The sequence below is a fragment of the Chiloscyllium punctatum genome, chromosome 20 (genome assembly GCF_047496795.1).
Source record: "Chiloscyllium punctatum isolate Juve2018m chromosome 20, sChiPun1.3, whole genome shotgun sequence".
Taxonomy (NCBI): domain Eukaryota; kingdom Metazoa; phylum Chordata; class Chondrichthyes; order Orectolobiformes; family Hemiscylliidae; genus Chiloscyllium; species Chiloscyllium punctatum.
Genome location: NC_092758.1, coordinates 16,906,317 through 16,927,856, shown reverse-complemented (window position 1 = coordinate 16,927,856; position 21,540 = coordinate 16,906,317). Strand labels below are relative to the sequence as shown.

The following is a 21,540-nucleotide window of genomic DNA, read 5'->3' as shown; positions in this document are numbered from 1 at the left end:
AGACGGCAACATAGATAGAGATTGATGGGGAATGGTGTTCAGAGACAGCCTCACCTGATTGCTTTGATGGGAATAGTGATACTGCATGAAATGATATCAAGAGACTGGTGGTTAGTATGAACTGGAGAGCTTATATGGTAGGGAAAGAGAATGTGAAAAATGGGTGAATAGTGGGAAACTGATCCAAGAACATGCTGAGCTCAGACAGAAGTTGAAATCCCCCAAGGATAAGAAATGATTTGGTGCAAAGCTGAGAGAGGACAGCACTAAATACATCTCAGTGAGAACAATTTGATTGGTGGGCAGTAAAGAACAAGGACGATAGTTGAAATGGATGGGGGATGGAACAAAGTGGGATATGCAACAGAGGAAAATGTACCAGAGGAGAAAGGATGCAATTCAAGCCAGAATATGGTGATTAAATCTACAACTCAGTGGTCTGACTGGTCTCATTTGGGGCCATAAAGGATTCAGAATCAGGGAATCATACAGTGTAGAAGAGGCCCTTTGGCTGATCAGGTCTGCACCAACAAAAAATGACTCTAAATCTACATTAGTCACACTTTCCAGCACTTGCTCCATAGCCTTGAATGTTATGACACTTCAAGTGCTATTGAAATAACTTGATAACCTAAAAATTGTGATGGTTTTGGAAATGATCCTGCAGCAATATGGAAAGGAAGCAATATGGACAGAAACCTCAACCAGGTTTCTGTGAAGGCCATGATATTGATCCAATTATCTACAATAAGCTCCACAATTACAAGGCTTATTTTCACAAGTGCATGGATACTTTTAATGGAGATCTATTTCATGGTAGTAGGAGCTGAGACAATGGGAGATTGCATTGATCAACAGTGGATAAGTCATTCGGATAGGAAGCAAATTGATGAGATAAAGACCAAGTACAGTATTGGACAGGAAGCTCGAAAGGAGAGAAGAATGGGACATTTGGTGTGTTTCTTCATAATGGGGAAATGTGAGTGTCTCAATAAGACCTCCAGATATTGCCAAGGGATGCAGAGAAGGACCCGAGCCGTAATCTCCCCAGATCATAAAGTCAGGGTAGTGGCAGGAAAGCAGGAAGGTCCAGAGGTAGTGATGGGTTGGGGTGGGGATTTAGGAAAACAGAGCACATTTAATTGGAGAAATGAAGAAAGGCAAGACAATAGGAGAGAGTTGTCAAAGAGAGATAAAGATTTTAGGAGATTTTGCGAAAAGAAGTAAAACCAACACTTGGACACAAGGCACGCTTTTAATAATTCACCTGTTAAATGTTTTCTCCAGAAAAATTGATATCTGCTCTGAGAGGCCTCTGTTCTATGTGTGAGCAGGACAGAGAAAAAAAATCAAGTTAGACTTTGTCACTCTCCATACGGTTAGGGGACCATTTGAGAAAATTTCAGTCCATTACCAAAGGGCAATCTGTCCTGACCATTCCACGGTCAGTCTAGGTCACTGGAACCTCTCCTCAAGCACTTGCCTAGTCATCAGACCTCCTTTCTATGCCTCTGTTATGATGCTTGATAACGATTAAATACACTTCTGAACTATTTTGTTTAAAATCAGTGTGATCTCTGCCTATTTTCCAATATCCTCTCCCCTTCTTACACATGATTCTGACACTATGAGTTAAAGAGAAGGATATTTGTTCATCTCTCAAGATTTGCATACGTAAACTGGTTCAAATGTAATCTTCGCTTACGATTTTACCTTCTCATGCAGATTGTCAGCTTTCACTGCAAACTTGATGAAACATTAGGTATGAACATTGAACACTCTCTGACAAATGGTCATCCATTTTCCAATTCACCTGAATGTGATAAATGACTGATTATACAATTTGTCACGCAGACAGTAAAGTGTTATCTCAGGGAAAATTTCTGATAGACTGCACCATTGTAGAGGTCACACACAAGATATAAAGGATGGGTTACTGCTGCCAGTCAGTAGTAAGTAGTAAGTAGTAGAGCAATAAGTAGTAACAATATTTCCTTTGGATTATATGTATAAGACCAAGCCCTGAATCACTTACCACTGTGTTCCATATAGTACGGGACTGAAATCTGAGGCATGTTTTGATGAAACAAAATACATGTCCACTTCCCTTTGACTCTGTCAGCTCTCCGAATAATCAGTCTCAATGATTTCTCTTCCCTATTCGTCTCAGTCAATGCCTTTTCTTTAACAATTTTATCATCACTATTGATCCAAACAAGTCTGATTGATTCAGTGACATCAGAGACAGAGCAGGTCAGGGTAATGGAGTCTTCCTCAGTCTCTGCATCAGAGGGTTCCGCTGTGACTGTGTAAACCAGAAAATCATTTAGATTTTAAACAATTGCTTGATCATTGAAAGCAGCATCAACATTCTGTCCCCTACCTTTAACTGTGATTACTGTAATGGTCACCATTTTATATGATTCCAGGGAACATGTATAAACTCCTGCATCTTCAAACAGGACAGGGACAATCCTCACACTGAAGTTTGTACCATTAAACGTTGATGATGTGGGGACCAGTCGATTCCCAAAGTGAATGTGATTTATATTGATGGCTTGAGATCTCGAAGCAGATGTTATGATGTTGTCCTGATGTTGAGGATCTGACCTCCACCTCCACTCAGCAGTTTCAAAATTAGAACCAGCATAATGACAAACCAGATTGAGTTCATTGTGATCTGTGCCTGAGCGATAAAGGATGTAATTCTCTCCATATAAATCTAGAAAAGAGAGACAGAGAACCACATGCTAGGACATTATGTTTGTGCAAGAACAGGAAAAAGGCAAAATAATCATTGATTATTACTGCATTAAAATATTTGTGTTGATCATCAAAACAGTATATCATCATATTTTTCTCAAAACAACTACTTAAACATAGTGAATTTATGTGAGATCGATATGTAGAAATGGGAAATCTTTTCTCACTTTAATATGATGTTTCTCTTTGAATGATATTGGGATTTAAGACGCATCTTCACAGATATATGAACAGGAAGAGAACAGGGGGTTTAGACTGAATAGAGGCAAAAGGTTTTTCGCAGTGAAAGGCATCCTGTATCAGTATAGCCTCAGTGGGCTGAGGGGCCTGTTCCTGTGCTGTTCTGTTCTTTGCTGTTTGTTCTAAAACATCAAATTCCTGACACTGAGCAACAACATATATTCCTGCTGTGAGTGGTAGCTGCAGTTAAACTGTGATATTGGGATTGCTGGAAGGTGCAATAGGATATGCCTGTCTCGGAAATGGTGAGAGAATTATCAGACAGGGTGGAATTAATTGAGTAGCAGGTAAAATCACCAGATTCTCACCATTGAGCTAAATTTCAGCGATGAAGTTCTCACTCCATGGGTGGTGGGTTTACTATCTCACCTGCAGATGTCGAGGTGTTTATTGGCATTTCATTCAAAGCGCAACCGCATATTGCAGCCTGGAGCCCGTCCTAAAACCTTACCCTCCTTTGGTTGCACTCCAACCTTCTCCTCAACCGCTTGATGCTATGAACAACATTCCCGCTGCCCGAATGCCACAATCTGACCATCCACTGCCTGTCTCCCACAAGCCTGCCCTCCTCTGTCTGATACCTCAGACCTGCCCTCCTGTGCCTGTTATCACAAACCTGCTCTCCACAGCCTTCAACCAATCCTGTCCACTGATTGATGTGCTCAACTTTTGCCATCCTCTGACAGTTTCGTCATCCCAGATCTAGCAGATAGAATTCCAAGATCTGGAGAAAGCCCCTTCCAGCCTCAGCAAAAGGCTAAACCTCTGTTCTGCCTCAAGTCAGATTTTGGAAAACTCCACCGTCCACATATTCCATCTCTCACCCCCTCAGCCTCCAACCCCAGGATCTCAGCTGTCAGCTCTTGGCCTCTCAGAAAAGGCTCCTTTGTCATCTTCCTTACTGCCTGTACTGAATGTCCTCGCTGCTCACCATGCCTCAAACCACAAGCTGTTTCTCACTCACATTGGCTGCTGATAGGTTCAGTAACAAGTTTATCAATAAACAAGGTGGAAAAATTACGTGTGGTTGGAGTTGCAGGACTTTACCATATCCCTCCATTCGATTTATGGGGGGGTACCTTTCTCTGATTGGTCAAAATCCCTTAGGGTGCTATCTCCCTAGCAATTTGAGGACTTTCAGACTATTGTCCTTGTGTATTTTGAACTTTGTCAAGGAGGTGTGCATTATCCCATCCAAAGTTTGGTTCATGGTCTGCAGTAAGTGCAAACTTCACACAGATAGTCATCTGAGGCAGGAATTGAACCCAGGTCTCTGGTGCTGTGAGGAGCAGTGCTAACCACTGAGCCACCATGCTGCTTGTGCCATCCAGGGCATTGCCTCTACAGAGGGCAATTCATGTATGGGAGTGTTGGATGGCATGGAGGAAATGGTCACTGGGAGAGTGTTGTAGGCTAGGAGTTGTAAGATATGGTTTGAAACCATGTGGGCTTTTGAGCAATTTGCCTCGATCAGGGAAAGTTAAGGCTCAGCATGGGGTTTGTAACACATTGACAGAGAGGGGCTTTGGCCAGTTTGGGGACATCAGCTGTGACAATGATGGCTTCCACAATAATGGTTAGAGGAATGCAGGGACGCAAAATGAAGGAGGAGCTGAATTGAGGAAATTGGGTGGGTGGAAGCAGGAGGTACTCAATTAGCCCAAAGAACTATCTCAATCTCCCCATGTGTTCTTCAAATGAACTTCTCAATTCTCTATCAAGTTGAAAAGAGTTACAGCCAAAGTCAGAGGGCATTTAGTTTTGGGGGACAGAATTACAATGTGTATTTTTCTGCCAATGGAATGGGACGCGAACAGTCAGGAGCCCAGTGCATGTAGAGCCATGTTCATCTATCCTCAGTTGTTACATTGCCAGCACAACAACAGGATTCAATCCATCATATTCCAACAAGATCGTATGGACTCGTGCCTTCACAGTGAGTCCTGATTTCAAGCTCATGCTGTCACAGATACAGAGGACTCAATGCAGTAATGGAGGCAAATATATTAATTAATTACTCCATTCTCGTAAGACAATTATCACAAGTGCACATTTTGGCATTCTGGCTGGATAGCTAAGGAGAAGGAGTGACAAGAGTTAGGGGTTAAAAGGGAAAGATTGGGCAGATGATGGTTGAGTGGTAATATCACTAGACTTAATAGTGAAATAATGAACTTAAATAATGAACCGGATTCAAATCTTACCATAGTAAATGGTGAAATTTGAATTCAAATCAAGATCAGGAATTACGAGTGCAATGATGACCATGAGACCAATGTTGTGTATATAGAGTAGGGAATGTGGACAGATGGATATGGCAGAAGCTGAGGGTGGGCTTTGAGTGAAGAAGAGGATAAAAGCTCAATGTAGTATTTTGGAGTAGACAGTAAGCATTTATAATGGAGGCTGGTTAGCTCAGCTGGTTGACCAGCTGATATACATTGCACAGGGATACAAACCTAGAAGGTACAGTTCCTGCATTGGCTGAGGTTACCACAAAATCTCCATCTTCTCAACTCAACCCTGAATTTAAAACATGGTGACACTCAGGTTAAGAATTTGCAGTCATCTCTTTCGAATGAGTGAGTAGGATTATGGCAATTTCACCTTGACCTAAATTTGTATGAAATGGAGAAGAAATGGAGGGCAGCACGGTGGCACAGTGGTTAGCACTGCTGCCTCACAGCGCCAGAGACCCAGGTTCATTTCCCGTCTCAGGCGACTAACTGTGTGGAGTTTGCACATTCTCCCTGTGTCTGCGTGGGTTTCCTCCAGGTGCACCGGTTTCCTCCCACAGTACAAAAATGTGCAGGTTAGGTGAATTGGCTATGCTTAATTGCCCGTAGTGTTAGGTGAAGGACCCATGGGTCTGGGTGGGTTGCGCTTTGGCGGGTCGGTGTGGACTTGTTGGGCCAAAGGTCCTGTTTCCACATTGTCAGTCAGTAATCTAAAAATAGAGATGACTGAATATGCCAGCATTTCACCAGCTGTAAACAGATAGTAATGGGAGCAAGGGGCATGTTTATGTTTCTTATTCCCTATCACCTTAAAGTGAGATGGAAACCAAAATATCTGGACTTCAACAAATAAGTCTATAATATAAATTATAAACAACAAATGTGGTTTGAAGAAAAACAGAAATACAATATGAATCTGTGAGACATGGAGTTAGGTGTTTGCTGCAAGTTTGGGTTCTTGGAGTTCTCAGTTGAAGGTACAGCTTCATGTGATCACATTATATGTAACAGTTTCATAACAGTAATACTTTAATATTCACAATGAGGAAACTGCACTTACACTCAGAAACGGAAATATCTTGTTTCACTTTGAGAACCATGGATCCATTTTCCTGTACTTCACACACATACAGCTTCTGATCCTCCACGGTAACGTGTTTGACCATCAGATAGACTGTGTTATTCACTCGAATCTGATCGGTTTTCCCATCATTCTGCCGAGATAAATCTCTCCGTTTCCATTGGAGACAGACTGTATCCGAGAGTTTGGAGATAGCACAGTTGAGGGTAACATCGCTGCCCACCCTGGGGTAAGAGTTCTGAGCGCTTGATTCAACTGTGGAAAACACAGAAGGAATGATTAATGTAATCAGTGCCAGGTACAATTCAGTGACAAGGATCGAACTGACTTGCTCATGTGCCCTTCCTGAGCACTTGCTCCTTTCTGCAGAAACAATTAAGAACAAATTACACACAGAGCATCTTACTAGGAGAATAAGACAAACAACTTGAGTCCTGCTCTAACCGTGAGAGAGAGAGCAGAGGTAATAATACACTTTATCTATGAACTTGTTGGAGGATGTCGGGTCAGAATATGGTTCCGTCATTTGGATGGTATTTGGGGATGTCAAGACCACCATTGACAGTGAAGTGATTGAAAGGTAGCACAACATCATAAGACATTGAGAAGGCTCACGTTCCATTCGGTGCTGAATAAACAAGTCTACATAGGCGCTGGGTTCCTGCACAATGATCCACAAGACATCAGGGTCATCACAGCCCCACTGGAAACTTCAATCAGTGGCCTCCCAAAATGCTTCTGAGCATGGTTCCAAGTATTTGCCTCCATGATGAATGGCCCTTCAGGAGAGGCTTGTTCTAAAACTGCTCTCCCTCACATGCAGTTCCACTTGACAAATGGCCAGTAATGATTAGATCTTCAAAAGAGTCTTTGTAAACAGTAGCATCCATTAGCTCCCAAATTCCAAACACTCTGGTGCCTCAACCCCGTGAGCCATGTGATACTCTGGGACGGGGCTCTGATCACTGGTCCTAGTGTATGAAGTCTGACCTGGATGAGGCAGTGTTAGATCATTGATCTGGGAGAGAAGGTCCAATTCACCTCAATGTAACAACAATTAAAATAAGGACATACTGAACATAATGTTCTAATTTGGAGATCAAGTTTGGGGCCATGCAAGAAGTGAGCATTTTTTCAGCTTGGGGTGGAGCAAGTTTTCTCACACAGTTATGTAGATGTCAGCTCATTACATATGCAAGGAATATATAAATCTTGTGAGAGGGTGATTTTCACATGACGTCCCTGCCTCTCTTGTGCAGGATCAATGCACCACTGATAAAACTGGGCTTGGAAAGACTATCATTCCCTGAAAGGCCAGGGATCACACAGGATCTTGGAGTGGACACAGTAATAAACTACTGCAAAGTGTGCCTGCTTCCCCTAGACACACAGACATCCACCCTTGATCAGTGAGTGCAAAGGTGTAAGGGTAAGAGGGAGTGAATGACACTTGGGAAGGGGTTGCCACTGAATGTGTAATGGGGTGGGGGAGGTTGTATGCAATAATGAGAGTGACAGGGCATGGGCCGTGTTTGGAGTTGGGGGCAGGAGTAGAGTTTACGTATGAGGAGCAGAGAGAAGATGGTGGCACTTACCTTGGCTGAGCAGAGAGGGCCATTGACCTTTTTGTAGTACTGCTGGCCATTCTTGTCTGTGGATACAGCAGAGTTCTGGGTAGCAACCTCGACCATGCTGCCAGGCTCTGATACCATGACCTCCTCAGCACGTTCCCCAGGAAAAGGACAAGCCTCCTCTGGACATCCCCACCTTTATGCCATCATTCAACTGTGGGATAGTCGCGATGTATGCAGGCATTTGGCAGATATCTGGTGTGTGGTGAGTTCATTCAGCAAGGGAAGGTGATAGGAATGGTTTAGAATCAGGGCAGAGGGGTGCTTCATAGCATGAGTGAGGTACTTATTTTGATGAGTTGAGTAAGATACAGCAAAAGATCACACTTGGTCTGAAAGTGAGAAAACCTCCACACAAATCGATAAAACTGCCACTAAGCCAAACAACAATAAGAGGCCCAAACAACAAAGGCCCAGGCCCTTTTGGGTCCTGAAAGAAAACTACACAGTAACATCTTTTAGATTGGTTTCACGTGACGGTTTCTCACTGAACTGTCAGAACACACATTTGTTATACAAACTCACTGTTATATAGATTGATCCAGTTGTTGCTAATGTTGAAATTGTCAAGATACTTTTGCTCATTTTGACAATTTCAAAAGGAATAATGAACAGAATGTTTCCCCTTGTGTTTCATGCACTTTGTGCACTGCATGACTAAAGCTCATACAATCCCATTATCACATGTCCAATTATTTACAGACAGTCAGTTTATTGAATCTTTCCAAATGATATTTCACTCACCTTTGATCCCAAAGATGTTGTACTTTTTCAGGATGACTTTATTCGGCTGTGTCTGAAACAGGGTGTATAATCCTGCAAGCTCAAATTTGGGCTTTTTAAGTCTCAGATCAAGGGAATGGTGATTGTAGTACAGCGACCAGTGCAAGTTATTGTCTTTATAGTATTCACTCCTTTCTACATTGAACCAACTTGAGCTTGTTTTCTGAAAAGTAATCAGCTGCTGTTTTTCTTGCCCTGAGTGTGGTTCCCATTCCCAGACAAAAGTATCCTCTCTAGGATTGTCTGGTCCTTTTAATGAAATATCATCTTGTCCATCCACAAAATAAATATAATTTGGGTTTCCTGTTAGAAAGAGGAACAATAGTAGCGTTAAATATAAAATCACAATGGTTTCATCTAATTTATGTCACGATTAATATCATCAATTTATTTGAGTGGGAGAGAAATTTGTAAAAATGCACCGACAACAGGTTTCCAATTTGTTTTCCCTGTAATAGTGTTTCTGAGTTGGCAGGCAAATAAGCATTTCCTGGGTGCACTCTCCCCCAGTCTTTAATGCAATAGAGGCAAATACAATCTCTAAACTCACTCCCAGTGAATCATCTTCAGAAGCAAGTCCTTTTTGGTGAAAGGTGACAACCTGTTTCAATACATTCAGAAACTTCCTGTTGACCATTGGCGACTTCAGTCACATCTTAAGTCTGAAGTTCACTCTGATCATTTACCGGACACATTCAAATCATTATCTGCAAATATGTGAAGGAGAACTGCAAATAAAAGGTCTGGATGGAATGGGGAGTTACTGTCAAGGGAACAATGATTGCATTGGAGATGGGACTTTGACAAACACAGGAAAAAAAAGCCTCCTCTACTGCAAGCTCATCAAGAGTGGGAGCCTGGTACCAAAGGCTCTAGTGATGAGAGGTTGAGGCAAGAGGCAAGGTCTGAGTTCAAGCCCCACCTGCTCAGAGGTGTGTTACAACATGTCTGAACAAGTGGATTATAATGAACTCAGATCTCCTCCATTATTTAGTTCCCTACACATTCACAATGATTTGAAGCAGTCAGGTGATATATTTCTTCTAAAATAATAATCAAGATCAGAGAATCCTGAAAGATCAATGACCTGAATTCATTTTTTTTCAGAAAGAGGTGACTCTGTGGAGTAAAGGGATAATACTGTTGGGTTTATGACAGATAGTATCAGATAATGAAGGCCATTAGCTTTGTTTTCTATTCAGAAGAATTTAGATTGAACAAGACTTTTCTGACAAAAATGAAGTTCAGGAAAGAACAGGATTGAGTTCAGAAACAACTCAGAAGGATATCAAACCAATTCAGCAAATCACTCAAATCAATTGTTCACTTAAAAATCACACACCAGGTTATAGACCAACAGGTTAATTTGGAAGATCTAGCTTTTGGAGTGCTGCTCTTTCATCAGGTAGCTATGGAACAGGACCCTAAGACATAGAATTTATAGCAAAAGATTTCAGTGTCATGGAACTGAGATGATATACTGTACAAACCTAGATTGCTGTTTAGTCTTTCATCATTTAGAATGGGTTGCAGGTTTCAGTTCATTAATATGTAAATCCCGGAATTTCTTTTAAGTCAATATTACATGGATTGACTGCCTTTGGAAATAGAACCAATCTGATTCAAGATTGGGATACAGACAGACTCTAACCTGACACTTTTAATGCATTGTCTGAGCTGAGATGGTACCTTTTTTTTTAAAACCTTAACTTATCGCGAGAATGTGACATAAAATACTTCTGGGATTTACATATTAATGAATCAAATCCCGTAACCCATTCTAATAGATGAAAGACTTAACAGCAATCTAGGTTTGTTCAATATATCAGTTGTGTTGCATGAGACTGTAAGACTTTGCTATAAATTCTGTGTCTTAGGATCTTGCTGCACAGCAACCTGATGAAGGAGCAGTGCTGTGAAAGCTAGTGCTTCCAAATGCAGGTACACCTGTTGGACGATAATCTGGTGTTGTGTGATTTTTAACTCTGTCCACCCCAGTCCAACACCTGCACATCAACATCTTCTCAATTATTTAGTTTCCAAACCAAGAGATCTTGTCCTGCAAAGTAGTCAAACTGAAAAATATTAGGCTTTCAAATTTGTGGCAAGTTCGTGTCAGCAGATTTGTAACTGGCTCAATAAATTGTCTCCACAGTCCACAGCAAAGAGTCTACAGATTAGTCAAAACTGAAAGAGTTAATCTGATGAATTTGAATCTGCAACAAATTGTCTTGGAAAACTGATTGAAACTATTTTTGCTTTGTGTTTGAGAATCCTTTATATAGAGAGAAGCTTGAGTGTGACCTAATGTCTGGAACAGTAACTGCTGGGGTTGACCATAGTTCATCCATGGACAGAGTTGACTTACTCCAAGGGAATGATTTGGCAGGAGTAAATTGTAGCTTCTCCAATAGTCACAGAAAGGCCAAGTGAGGCAAGGAAACAGCAGTTACATGAGAAGGTCCAAGAAATGTTTCCTTTACGTGTAACGACATGAGCACTGGCTAAACAAAGTCCAACATTGGTGGAAAAAAGTAGCACACAGCGATATTTGATTTAAAAATGAGAAATAACTGGGAAAAATGAGCAGATCTGGGAAAGTCAGTGAAGAGAAAGCAGGGTTCATGTTTTGAATCCGTGACTCTTCTGAAACAAGAGGTAAGGTTAAAAGAAAGAGTGGATTCAGAAAGAAGGGGAGGAGAGGAAGCTTCCAGATGGGTGCGAGTATCTCTGAGTTGTTCCAGTTTCCATTCCCTAATGCCTGAAAAGAACAGGAAATATTTCTTGATAGAACACTGAGTGAACTGGAGAATGATGTGGAACTAGGAGGCAGGGCAGCTCTGAAGTAGCATGAGGCAATACTGTTGGAGAGAGAGTTCAGGAGTGTGCATATCGCAGCACTTGGCACTGTGTGGATCTCAGGGTGTGACAAAAGCATATGTCTGAAGTCCAGGTGGATAATGTCTCCTGCTTGTCTTCATCAATATTCTTTGTCACATCTTCAAAAACCTCAATCATGTTAGTGAGACATGATTTCCCACACACAAAGCCATGATGAGTATTCCTAATCAGTTGAGACTTTTCCGACTATATGCAAATCCAGTCCCTCAGAATCCCCTCCGACAACTTATGCACCATAAGGTAAGGCTTACCATTCTGTAGTTCTTTGGCTTTCCATTGTCACATTTTTAAAATAATGGAACCACGTTAGCCAACCTCCAGTCTTCTGGCACCTCACTCATGGCTGTTGATAACACACATAACTCAGCAAGTGGCCAAGCAATGTCTTTCCTCGCTTCCCACAAAGTTCTGGGAAATACCTGATCAGATCCTGGGGATTTACTTATCGTTACACATCTCCTCTTCTGTAATATGAATTCCTTTCACAATATCACAATTTATTTCTCCAAATTCCCTAGCTTCAATGTCTATCTCTACAGTAAATATTGATCAAAGAATTTGCTTCCTACCTCCCTGGTCTCCTGTGATTCCACACGTAGATGGCAATGTTGATCTTTATGAGGCCCTAATCTCCCCCCAGTTATGCTTTTTCCTTTAATGTAGTGATAGAATCTGTTTGAGTTCTCCTTAACTCTATTTACCAAAGTAATCTCATGTCCCTTTTTGCCCTTCTGATTTCCCCGTTAAGTGTACTCATGCTCTGCTTATAATCCTCTATGCTTTCACTCGATCCCAGCTATCTCTCCCTGATATTTGCCTCCTTCTTTTTCTTGACCAAAGCCTCAATTTCTCTAGTCATCCAGCATTCCCTAACGTGAACAGCCTTGCCCTTCACACTAACAGGAACATCTCTGAACTCTTGTTATATCATTCCTAAAAGCCCCCCTCTTCCCAACCATCCCTTTACCTGCAAATAGCCTAACCCAAACAATATTTGAAAGTTCCTGTCGAGTAACATCAAAATTGGCTTTGCTCCAATTTAGAATTTTAACTTTTTGATCAGTTCAGGATATTTCAGAATACTCAGAATAATGATAATGTTATGATAAAGAAACATTCTAAGTGGAGGACCAATCATTTGTGCTTCATTAAATATGTTAGGGAAAGTATTTAACTTAAGGAAAAAAAAACACCGGAATGTACAAACATAAATGGCAGATTAGAAAATGAACAGCAGAAAATGACAAAAAGGTTAACGAGGAGGAAACATTAGAGTACAAGAGGAAGCTAGCTCGGTATTGAACAATGGGTATCAAGAGATTCCAGAAATATTTAAAGGCAAGTTTAAGTAAAGTGACTGTTGGTCCTTAATAGAGTCAGAATGGAGAGTAAATTGTGGACAATAAGGCAATCGCAGATTAAATGATTGATTATTTTTTTTCTTTTGTCAATTTAGAGGATACAAAAAACATTCTAATAATAGCTATCACTTAGACAGTGGAAAGGAAAGAGGAGCTGTGAACTATTGCAATGACAACTGAAGAGGTATTGAACAAACTGGTGGAGGTGTAGGTTGACAGGTTTTGGATCGAGCTGGATTTCATCCTCAGCTTTTCAAAGAGGTTGCTGATGAGGTCATCAATGCATTGGTGTTAATTTCCCAAAGTTCCCTCAATGCAGGAAAGTTTCCATTAGACTGGAATGAAACAAACATGTCCTCACCTCTCAAGAAGCAATGGAGACAGAAAGCAGGAAACCTAAGACTATGTAGCGTGATGTCTTTTATGGAAAAGGTGTCAGGTATCAAGACTTGGATAAACTATTTTTACACTTATGTAGCGATCTGTGGAGAGTGAGATGAGAGAAAGACCGCGCAATCCTCCCATTTCAGTTGCAATGTGTTGAGTCTGACATAGTCATTCTCAACTTACAGACAATATTCCAGATACCACCACCATCTGACCATTTTGACAGTCTCATGAGAGATGGTGTTGCAGTAAAACAGTATCAAGAGGGAGTTGTCCTGGAAGTCCAGAACAATGACTCTTGACCCCATGAACTCACATGGTATCAGGTCAGCATGGGTAATGAAACTCAGACTGACTATCACCTCTCACCCCACGCCCCTGCTCAGCTGGGGGAGGACTCAATCATGATGACAAGATATCAGACAAACCTGACTGCCCCATTCACACTGTAAGTAATCGAAGTAATACAACTCCTTCCTTTTACCCAAAATTCACAAATCTGACACAAACCCGATCAACACACATTGTGTTCTCCTGCTCCTGTTTCACTGAACTTACTTTCTCATATCTTGACAGTGTCCTGTGCCCTTTGGTCCAGGGACTTGCCACACATATTCAGGATACCACCCACACCCTCCATCTCCTCCATGACTTTTGTTTCCCCGGTAGCCAACACCCCATCTTCACCCTGGACATCCAATCCCTGCACACATCCATTTGTTATGGCAAAGGCTTCCAAGTACTCTGTTTCTTCTTCTCCTGCTGACCCAGCCTGTACCCTTCCATCAACATACTCATTTGATCGGCTGAACTGGTCCTCACCTTCAACAACTTCTCCATCAAATCGTCCCACATCCTTCAGAGCAAAGGGATAGCCATGGCACCTGCATGGGCCCCAGCTATGGTGCTTCTTCATCAGGTACGTGAAACAGTACATATCCCACAGTTACACTGGCAGTATTCTCCACCTTTCCCTCTGGTACATTCATTACTGTAATGTTGCCACCTCAGGCTCCCATGAGGAGGTTGAACAGTTCATCAACTTCACTAACAGTTTCCACCTTGACATCAAGTTCACCTGAACCATGTTGGACACTTCCCTACCCTTCTTTGACCTCTCCATCTATATTTCTGGCAACCGACTCACCACGGACATCTACTTCAAATCCATCGACTCTGACAGCTACCCGTACTACACCTCCTCCAACAGCCAATCCTGTAAAAACGCTCCCCCTTATTCACAATTCTTCTGCCTCTGGCGTATCTGCTCCCAGGAGGAGCAAATCAACTCCAAAACATCCCCCAGATGGCAACCCACTTCAAGACCACAATGCCCTCCAGTACATTTTCTCCATGTCTCGCACCTCCACCCTTGAATCCCATCCCTTCAATCACAACAGGACAGAACCCAGCTGCTTCTCACGGTCCACTCCACCAACCTCCAGACACAGTTTATCATCCTCTGCCATTTCCACCACCACAGACCCAATCACTAGAGATATATTTCCCTCCCCTATCAGCATTCTGCAGAGACCATTCCCTCCATGACTCCCTCTTCAGGTCCACCGCCCCCCCCCCCCCACCAACCCACCCTCCACTCCCAGCACCTCCCCTTGCCACGGTAAGAGGTGCAAACCCTGTACCCTCACCTCCCCCCTCACTTCCATCCAAGGTCCCAAAGGATCCTCCATATCTGACAGAGATTTATCTGTACTTCCACACAAATCACCAACTGTGTCCATTGCTCTTGATGTGGTTTCCTCTACACTGGGGAGACAGGGTGCTAACTCATGGAATGTTTCAGAGAACATCTCTGGGACACATGCACCAAACAACCCCACGGTTCTGTGGCCAACCACTTCAACTGTCCCTCCAACTCCGCAAAGAACATGCAAGTACTGGGCCTCCTCCACTGGCAAATTCTAGCCACCCGGTGCCTGGAGGAAGAGCACCCCATCTTCAAAATTGGGACCCTCCAACGACATGGCATCACCGTCGAATTCACCAGTTGCCTCATTTCCCCTACCCCCATCTTATTCCAGACCAAACCCTTCAAATCTTGAACTGTCCTACTTGTCCATCTTCCTTTCAACCTTCAACATATCACCATTACCCTCCACCTTCATCAACGTATCATATTCCCAGCTAACCCCCCAGCCCTCCACTGCCTCCTATATGTCTCTCAGCCCCATCCCCATCCCTTCCTCCCCCAAGCCCCAACATTCCTGATGAAGGGCTTACGCCCAAAACATTGATTCTCCTGCTCCACGGAAGTTGTCTGGCCTGCTCTGCTTTTCTAGAGCCACACTTTACAACTCTGACTCTCCAGCATCTGTAATCCTCCCCTTCTCATCAAACATACTCAGGGTGGGGAAATTCACTCTCCACCATAAAAAGTGTCTCAGTTGTAGTATTCCCAACTGAGCTGGCCAAGTCTGAAAAGGGAAAGCTGCTAAACTGTGCCCGGGGCCGTGATGATGGAAGTAACAAAGGGAGAAACATATTTAACATCGTCCTCACCAATCTCCCTGCATCAGATACATTAATCAATGACAAAACAGCCAGGAGGAATATGAAAACAGCCCTTGCAGAGATTAAATCCCACTTTCTCATTAAAGACAGATAGAAACATAGGAAAGAGGAGCAGAAGTTGGCCATTCAGCCTTTTTATTCTGCCCTGCCACATCCATATAATCTTAGCTGACCATCCACCTCCCTGTTCCCGCCTTCTTCCCAAACACTTGGACTCTTTAATCTTAAGGACTATGTCTAATTCCATTTTGTAAACATCTGGTGCTATGGCCTCAACTGCTTTCAGTGTGAGAGAATTCCACAGGCTCACTACCCTCTGATGAAGAAGTTTCTCCTCATCTCAATCATAAATTCCCTTCCCCGTATCCTTTGACTGTGACTCTTCTGGACTCACTGATCTTTGTGTGTATCCTACCTGAATTTACCCTGTCTTGTCCTCTTGGAATTGTATATGTTTCAACGAGCACCCGCATTACTTTTATAAACTCCAGTGAACATAGTCTTAATTGATCCAATCTCTCTTTGAGAGTCATAGAGTCATACAGCACTGAAACAGACACTTTGGTCCAACCAGTCCATGCCAAACATAATCCAAATTAAACTAGTCCTGCCTGCCTGCTCCTGGCCCATATCCCTCCATATCTTTCCTATTCATGTATCTATCTAAATGTTTTTTAATAATAGTAATTGTACCCATATCCATCACTTTCTCAGGTAGTTCATTCCACATCAAAACACCCTCTTTATAAAAAGAATTGCCTCATAGGTCTATTTTAAATTTCTCACATCTGACCTTAAATCATACATCAGCACCAGGAATCAGTCCGCTAAACCTTTGTTGCAATCTCTTCATAGCCAGAACATCCTTCCTTAGATGAGGAGATCAAAACTGCACATAATACTCCAGGTGTGGTCTTATTAAGGCACTGTACATTCACAGCAAATTATCCCTGCTCCTGTATGTGAATCCTTTTGCTATTAAAGTCAGCAGGGCCCTTGCCTTTTTCCCTGTTTACTGCTTCCCAATCTTAAATTCAGTGACTGTTATACAAGGACACCAAGGACACCATTGTATACCATCCTTTCCTAATTTCTTGCCATTCACATGATAATCTGTCTTTTCTAACAATGTGGTTAACTTCAAAATGAAGAAAGTTGTTGAAATTTTCAATCAAATTGTTTGGACATTTTACGACTCATCTCTGGATCTTTTGGTCCAGATACAGGTAGACTGGAAGGAGCCCCACAAAAGGATATTTATCATTGCGTTTATGCATGATTACGCTGCTGGATGAGATTGACTTGAACACATTGAGAAACTCAAGTCTGCACATCCGTGAAGTCTTTGAGGATTTTGCAGAAATGAAATAGAGTTGTATTCAGCCACAGTCTCTAAATGTCCTGGTTCATGAGCAGCAATGTAAATATTGAAAAGCGAGGCACTAATTTGTTAAAGATGCAGCACATGTTAAATGTTAAATAATAAAATTAGCACGTGACAGATAGAGCTAAGATGAATCACAAACATCAGTTTGTATTTAAGGTCTGCAGATTGACCACACAGAGCGGGGCACAACATCAATCATTCTTGACTGAATTGTTCCAAATGACTTGATATTTATCCATCCCGAAACATTACAGGTTTTGACTAGGATACATAACAGCTTGTCAGCCGAATGGATAAAACCAAGAATTCTGAAACTGGAGCTACTGGCTTGTTCAAATCAACTTTAGCCAAACAGATTTAACACCTGTTCTTCAGCATGAGTAGCTCTAGGCTCTGATAGCTGCCTGCTCCTGATCTCAATATCACACAGCAGTCTGATGTCAGAAAACAAGCCCGTGTTCCCCTGTGAAGTGAATCAATTCCCAGCTTACCACAACATCATCAGCAATTTGGTTGTCTCTGAGTTCTAAACTAGGCAAAGCCTACTGAAGGACCCACTATAGGACATTGACTTGCTGGATGCTAACATTTACAAAACAGTTTTGCCATACTGGATTTTATTTTCAGTATTTTATAATCGGTAACTTAATTTCTTCCACATTCCAACCTTGCTTGGATAAAGGGTGTGTGTTGTGTGTGTCACAAAACATTCCCCTGGATTTTGGATACACCAATAAACCACACTTTGTTGAAACACTCAACAATCTGCTGAAAGTTATTTTAATTAAGTTTCCAAAATTAGGTTTTGAGAGACACCTGTTTCCTTCTTGCAAAATGGAAAGGAAATAAGGAAAGTCAACGCAAAAAACAATCGTGTTATAGACAGGAGAGGGGGACAGAAATAATCATTTAATCTAACTCTCTTTCTTGTCTGTCACGATTGAAGGATTGGGTTTTTACTTTCCTCCAGATCAGTAAACATGTAAATTAATGAAAATATGCCACTTACTTTCTGTGAAAACAGGTGAAAGTAGAAGAACAAAGACATTGAGTCGCAAACCAGTCAGCATCGTGCTGTGGAAGAAATTTAGACTCATTTCAGATCCATTTCCTTCCCCTGTAAGAAATACACATGTCGGGACTGAGTTTAAGACAGATCGGAACACCTCTGATATGAAACTGACATATATTTCTTCAACTTGTTTAATCCTTCAGAGAGTGAAGTCACCAAACTGTGGAGAAACAGCTTGCTGAATGATCACAGAATTATCAGAGTGCAGATGCAGGCCATTCGGTCCCTCATGTCTGCACTGGCTCTTCAAACAAGCATCCTTTTCTCAGCTCATCATTTTAATTTAGAAATATAAATTGTGCAATCAACTTCATTACCCATGGGACTCTGCCTTTTCCTGAAAAATTAAAACTTTGTTCATCCTAGTCTGTGAAGGAATGTGTGTAGTCTGTCTCTTATCACCAGCCTCACAAACTTTCCAACTAAAAGTAAACAAATTGAATTGGCAAGAATAGAGAAGTATCATAACTGACCATGAAAAGAATCACCAAAAAGTGAAGTTGGAAAAGATCACTCCACAAAATATTTTATTCGCCCATTGACCCGTCTACCTGTCAGAGATGAACAGGTGCTACTATGGGATTGATGTGTGATTTGGGTGAAGCTCATGTGGGGCAGACATTCAGCGTGAGAAACACTTGTGTAAGGTCATTCAACTTTTTCCTCATTCTACCCAGACTCCCTGCACCTGACAGCTTGCTGCCAGCTCTCACTGTACGTTTGGATGAGCTTTCTGACACTTCCTGTCAAGATGATTAATCACTGCCTTTACAACTCCTGTATCCAGAGCTGCATCTGATAAGGTGACAGTCTTCCCACTGGCTTTGTTATTGCACGATGGCAGTTTCCCCATGATCAAACAGTCTTTATCATCCAGGTGGAAGACAGGGTGTTGTGGTAATATTGCTGGGCTCATAAACAAAAGACCCAGATTAATGCTTTGGGGGGAAGCTTCTATTTTGAACATCTTGTCTGAATGCTATGTGTATCTATTGACTTTTGTTGTGAAATTACACATATTAAATATCACACAAAATATGAAGCTCAAGTTAAACTATTTACTTTTTGACACCTTTTTAACATTGCCCAAAATCACCATTGGTTTCTCTATGATCCCTGGCTTCAATTATGGCACTAATGTGATGCAGGAGATGGTTATCACAATATCACAGTTTTGGTTAAAAACAGTTACATCCTTTAGTAGTCTTCACACGTCAAAAATAGCGTTTCATCTAAAACTGAAACAGTAAATATTCATCTATTGCTCCATGTTAATTGGGTGACCAAACCGAGCAGCAGTTAGACATGCTGATCAATTTATTGCTTCCCAAACTTCTTAGGATCCAAATGACTATACAGTCCTTCTGATTATATGTGTTCAAACATAAAACTTGAACAGTGGTGGTTCTGATATGTTGCTCCAGCTCAGAAGAGATTTTGAAAGTGTAGAAATACCAGACTATCTCACACACTGTGCTGGAATCAAGGACCTTTGATAACTCAGTGTGACAACATCAAGCTGCTAAGTGCCATTGCTGTTATTTCTGAGCCAACAGAGAAGGAAACAAACTTCACACAAATACTTAAGACAACTACAATCTTAACTTTTCACTGTTTCATGTACGTTGGAGGAGTTGAGGAAAATAAGGAAAGTTTGCCAAGCTCACAGAAAAGATTATCTGTTGTCCATTTTAATTCTGTCTTCTCATATATAGTATTTTATGATTTTTATCTCTTAATTCATTCCAAGATGCTTATGGAAAAAAAACCAGACATCATGGGTTAGTCACACAGCTGACTGGACAAGAGGTAGATGTTTGAATGTGAACTAAAGTCTGCTATAGAGCCAAAATGCGACTTGGCAACACAAAGATGGCAAAACCAATTAAAAACCAAATAAAAAATTACCTCAACCCAGCAATAAGCAGAAATGAGTGAAGTCTGTAAAACTGCAGAATGCAAACATTTGTTTGTCAGAGATGTCCTACCTTGTGTCATTTGAAGATGGTGGAATGATAAGCACGAGATGCCCTTGTTCAGTCTAACCAGAAACTGTATTGTAAAAATTGACTTGAAAGAGTAAATGTTCAGGAAGCACAAGATCTTTGACCAATTTAATCAGTTACTCAAACCACATTTAAGTTATTTCTTTATAAAGAATTATGATTTCAGTCAGATTTCCTTACCTTATGGGGTCAACAATTCTATTGAAAACATCTGAAGACCAAGCAGTAAAGTTCCCAGTGCAGAAACACCAATGAACAGAGTCTCTCCGTAATGATGCAATTTTTGACGTTTCTCTTGTGAAACCACAGCAAAGGCTAGTTTCCTCTTCCTTTGCTCTGTCATTACTGAGCTGGGCTAATTCTGGCTGAAATACAAAAAAAGGCTCAAAATAGAGGACATATGGTAGTTCAAAATGGGAAGTTAACAAAGTCCAAAGCATTTTATATCGAATAAAGCAGGATTTACTTTTGAGATGTTATTTTCTATAAAGTGGAACATTTCTAAGGCACAATACACAGAAACTTCAGTTTTTTGACAGAATGATTGATAAAGGACAAAATGAATTTTTGGACATTCCTGCTTCTCTGTAAAATAAGGAAACAGTTGGACTCCTGTTAGCCTCGGTCCCACTAATGTTGGCATTATCCGCCAACATCATCCATAAATCCCAGGGATAGCATCATTAGCAGGTTTGGATGCTTCAACCACAGCTGCAATGTTAAAATGTGATGTCCCTGATCCACTTCAGGAGCAAGGCTTAGGAGCTGATAGATCCTGAGAATAGAAGGTGGGAGAGAGGAAATCAGGAATAATATAACCAGATTTTGAAGTACATAAATCTGAAAGGCACACATTTATAAAACAATCCTCTGAGCAACAGTTTGGTTTTAATGTTAAACTGTGATGGCCCTTAGCCACTTTCATTGGCTTGAATTCCATGAGAATGTATTATTCCTCACAAGTACTTCTGGAGAAGCTGATTGATTGGTTTTCAGGAGTCTCCATAAATGATTTTCGATTTTTCTGAGCAATTTTCAGTAATTGGAACCAATGTAACAACTGACCAATTCAATTTGATATACAATGTGAAGTGATGTTCACAATGAATCCAGCCTTTTGGATGTTGCCATTGACATCTTAGAGCTGAGAGTCAATGGT

General features: G+C 41.4%; 1 protein-coding gene across 3 annotated transcripts in view; it reads right to left on the bottom strand.

Annotated features, from left to right (window-relative positions):
* The window catches only part of LOC140491937 (uncharacterized), a 51,423-nt gene extending 30,781 nt beyond the window's left edge, over positions 1 to 20,642 (bottom strand). For 2 of the 3 annotated variants that reach the window (XM_072590413.1, XM_072590415.1), the window contains exons 1-7: positions 20,562 to 20,642; positions 20,364 to 20,427; positions 18,313 to 18,420; positions 8,697 to 9,038; positions 6,301 to 6,576; positions 2,384 to 2,722; positions 2,036 to 2,305 (exon numbers count right to left, since the gene is read on the bottom strand). In XM_072590413.1, the coding sequence (XP_072446514.1) occupies positions 2,036 to 2,305; positions 2,384 to 2,722; positions 6,301 to 6,576; positions 8,697 to 9,038; positions 18,313 to 18,420; positions 20,364 to 20,373 (1,345 nt within the window). In that variant the 5' untranslated portion in view covers positions 20,374 to 20,427; positions 20,562 to 20,642. The remainder of the gene's footprint in view (positions 1 to 2,035; positions 2,306 to 2,383; positions 2,723 to 6,300; positions 6,577 to 8,696; positions 9,039 to 18,312; positions 18,421 to 20,363; positions 20,428 to 20,561) is intronic. The other variant, XM_072590414.1, reaches the window with a different exon arrangement.
* Between the last annotated feature and the right edge of the window lie 898 nt (positions 20,643 to 21,540).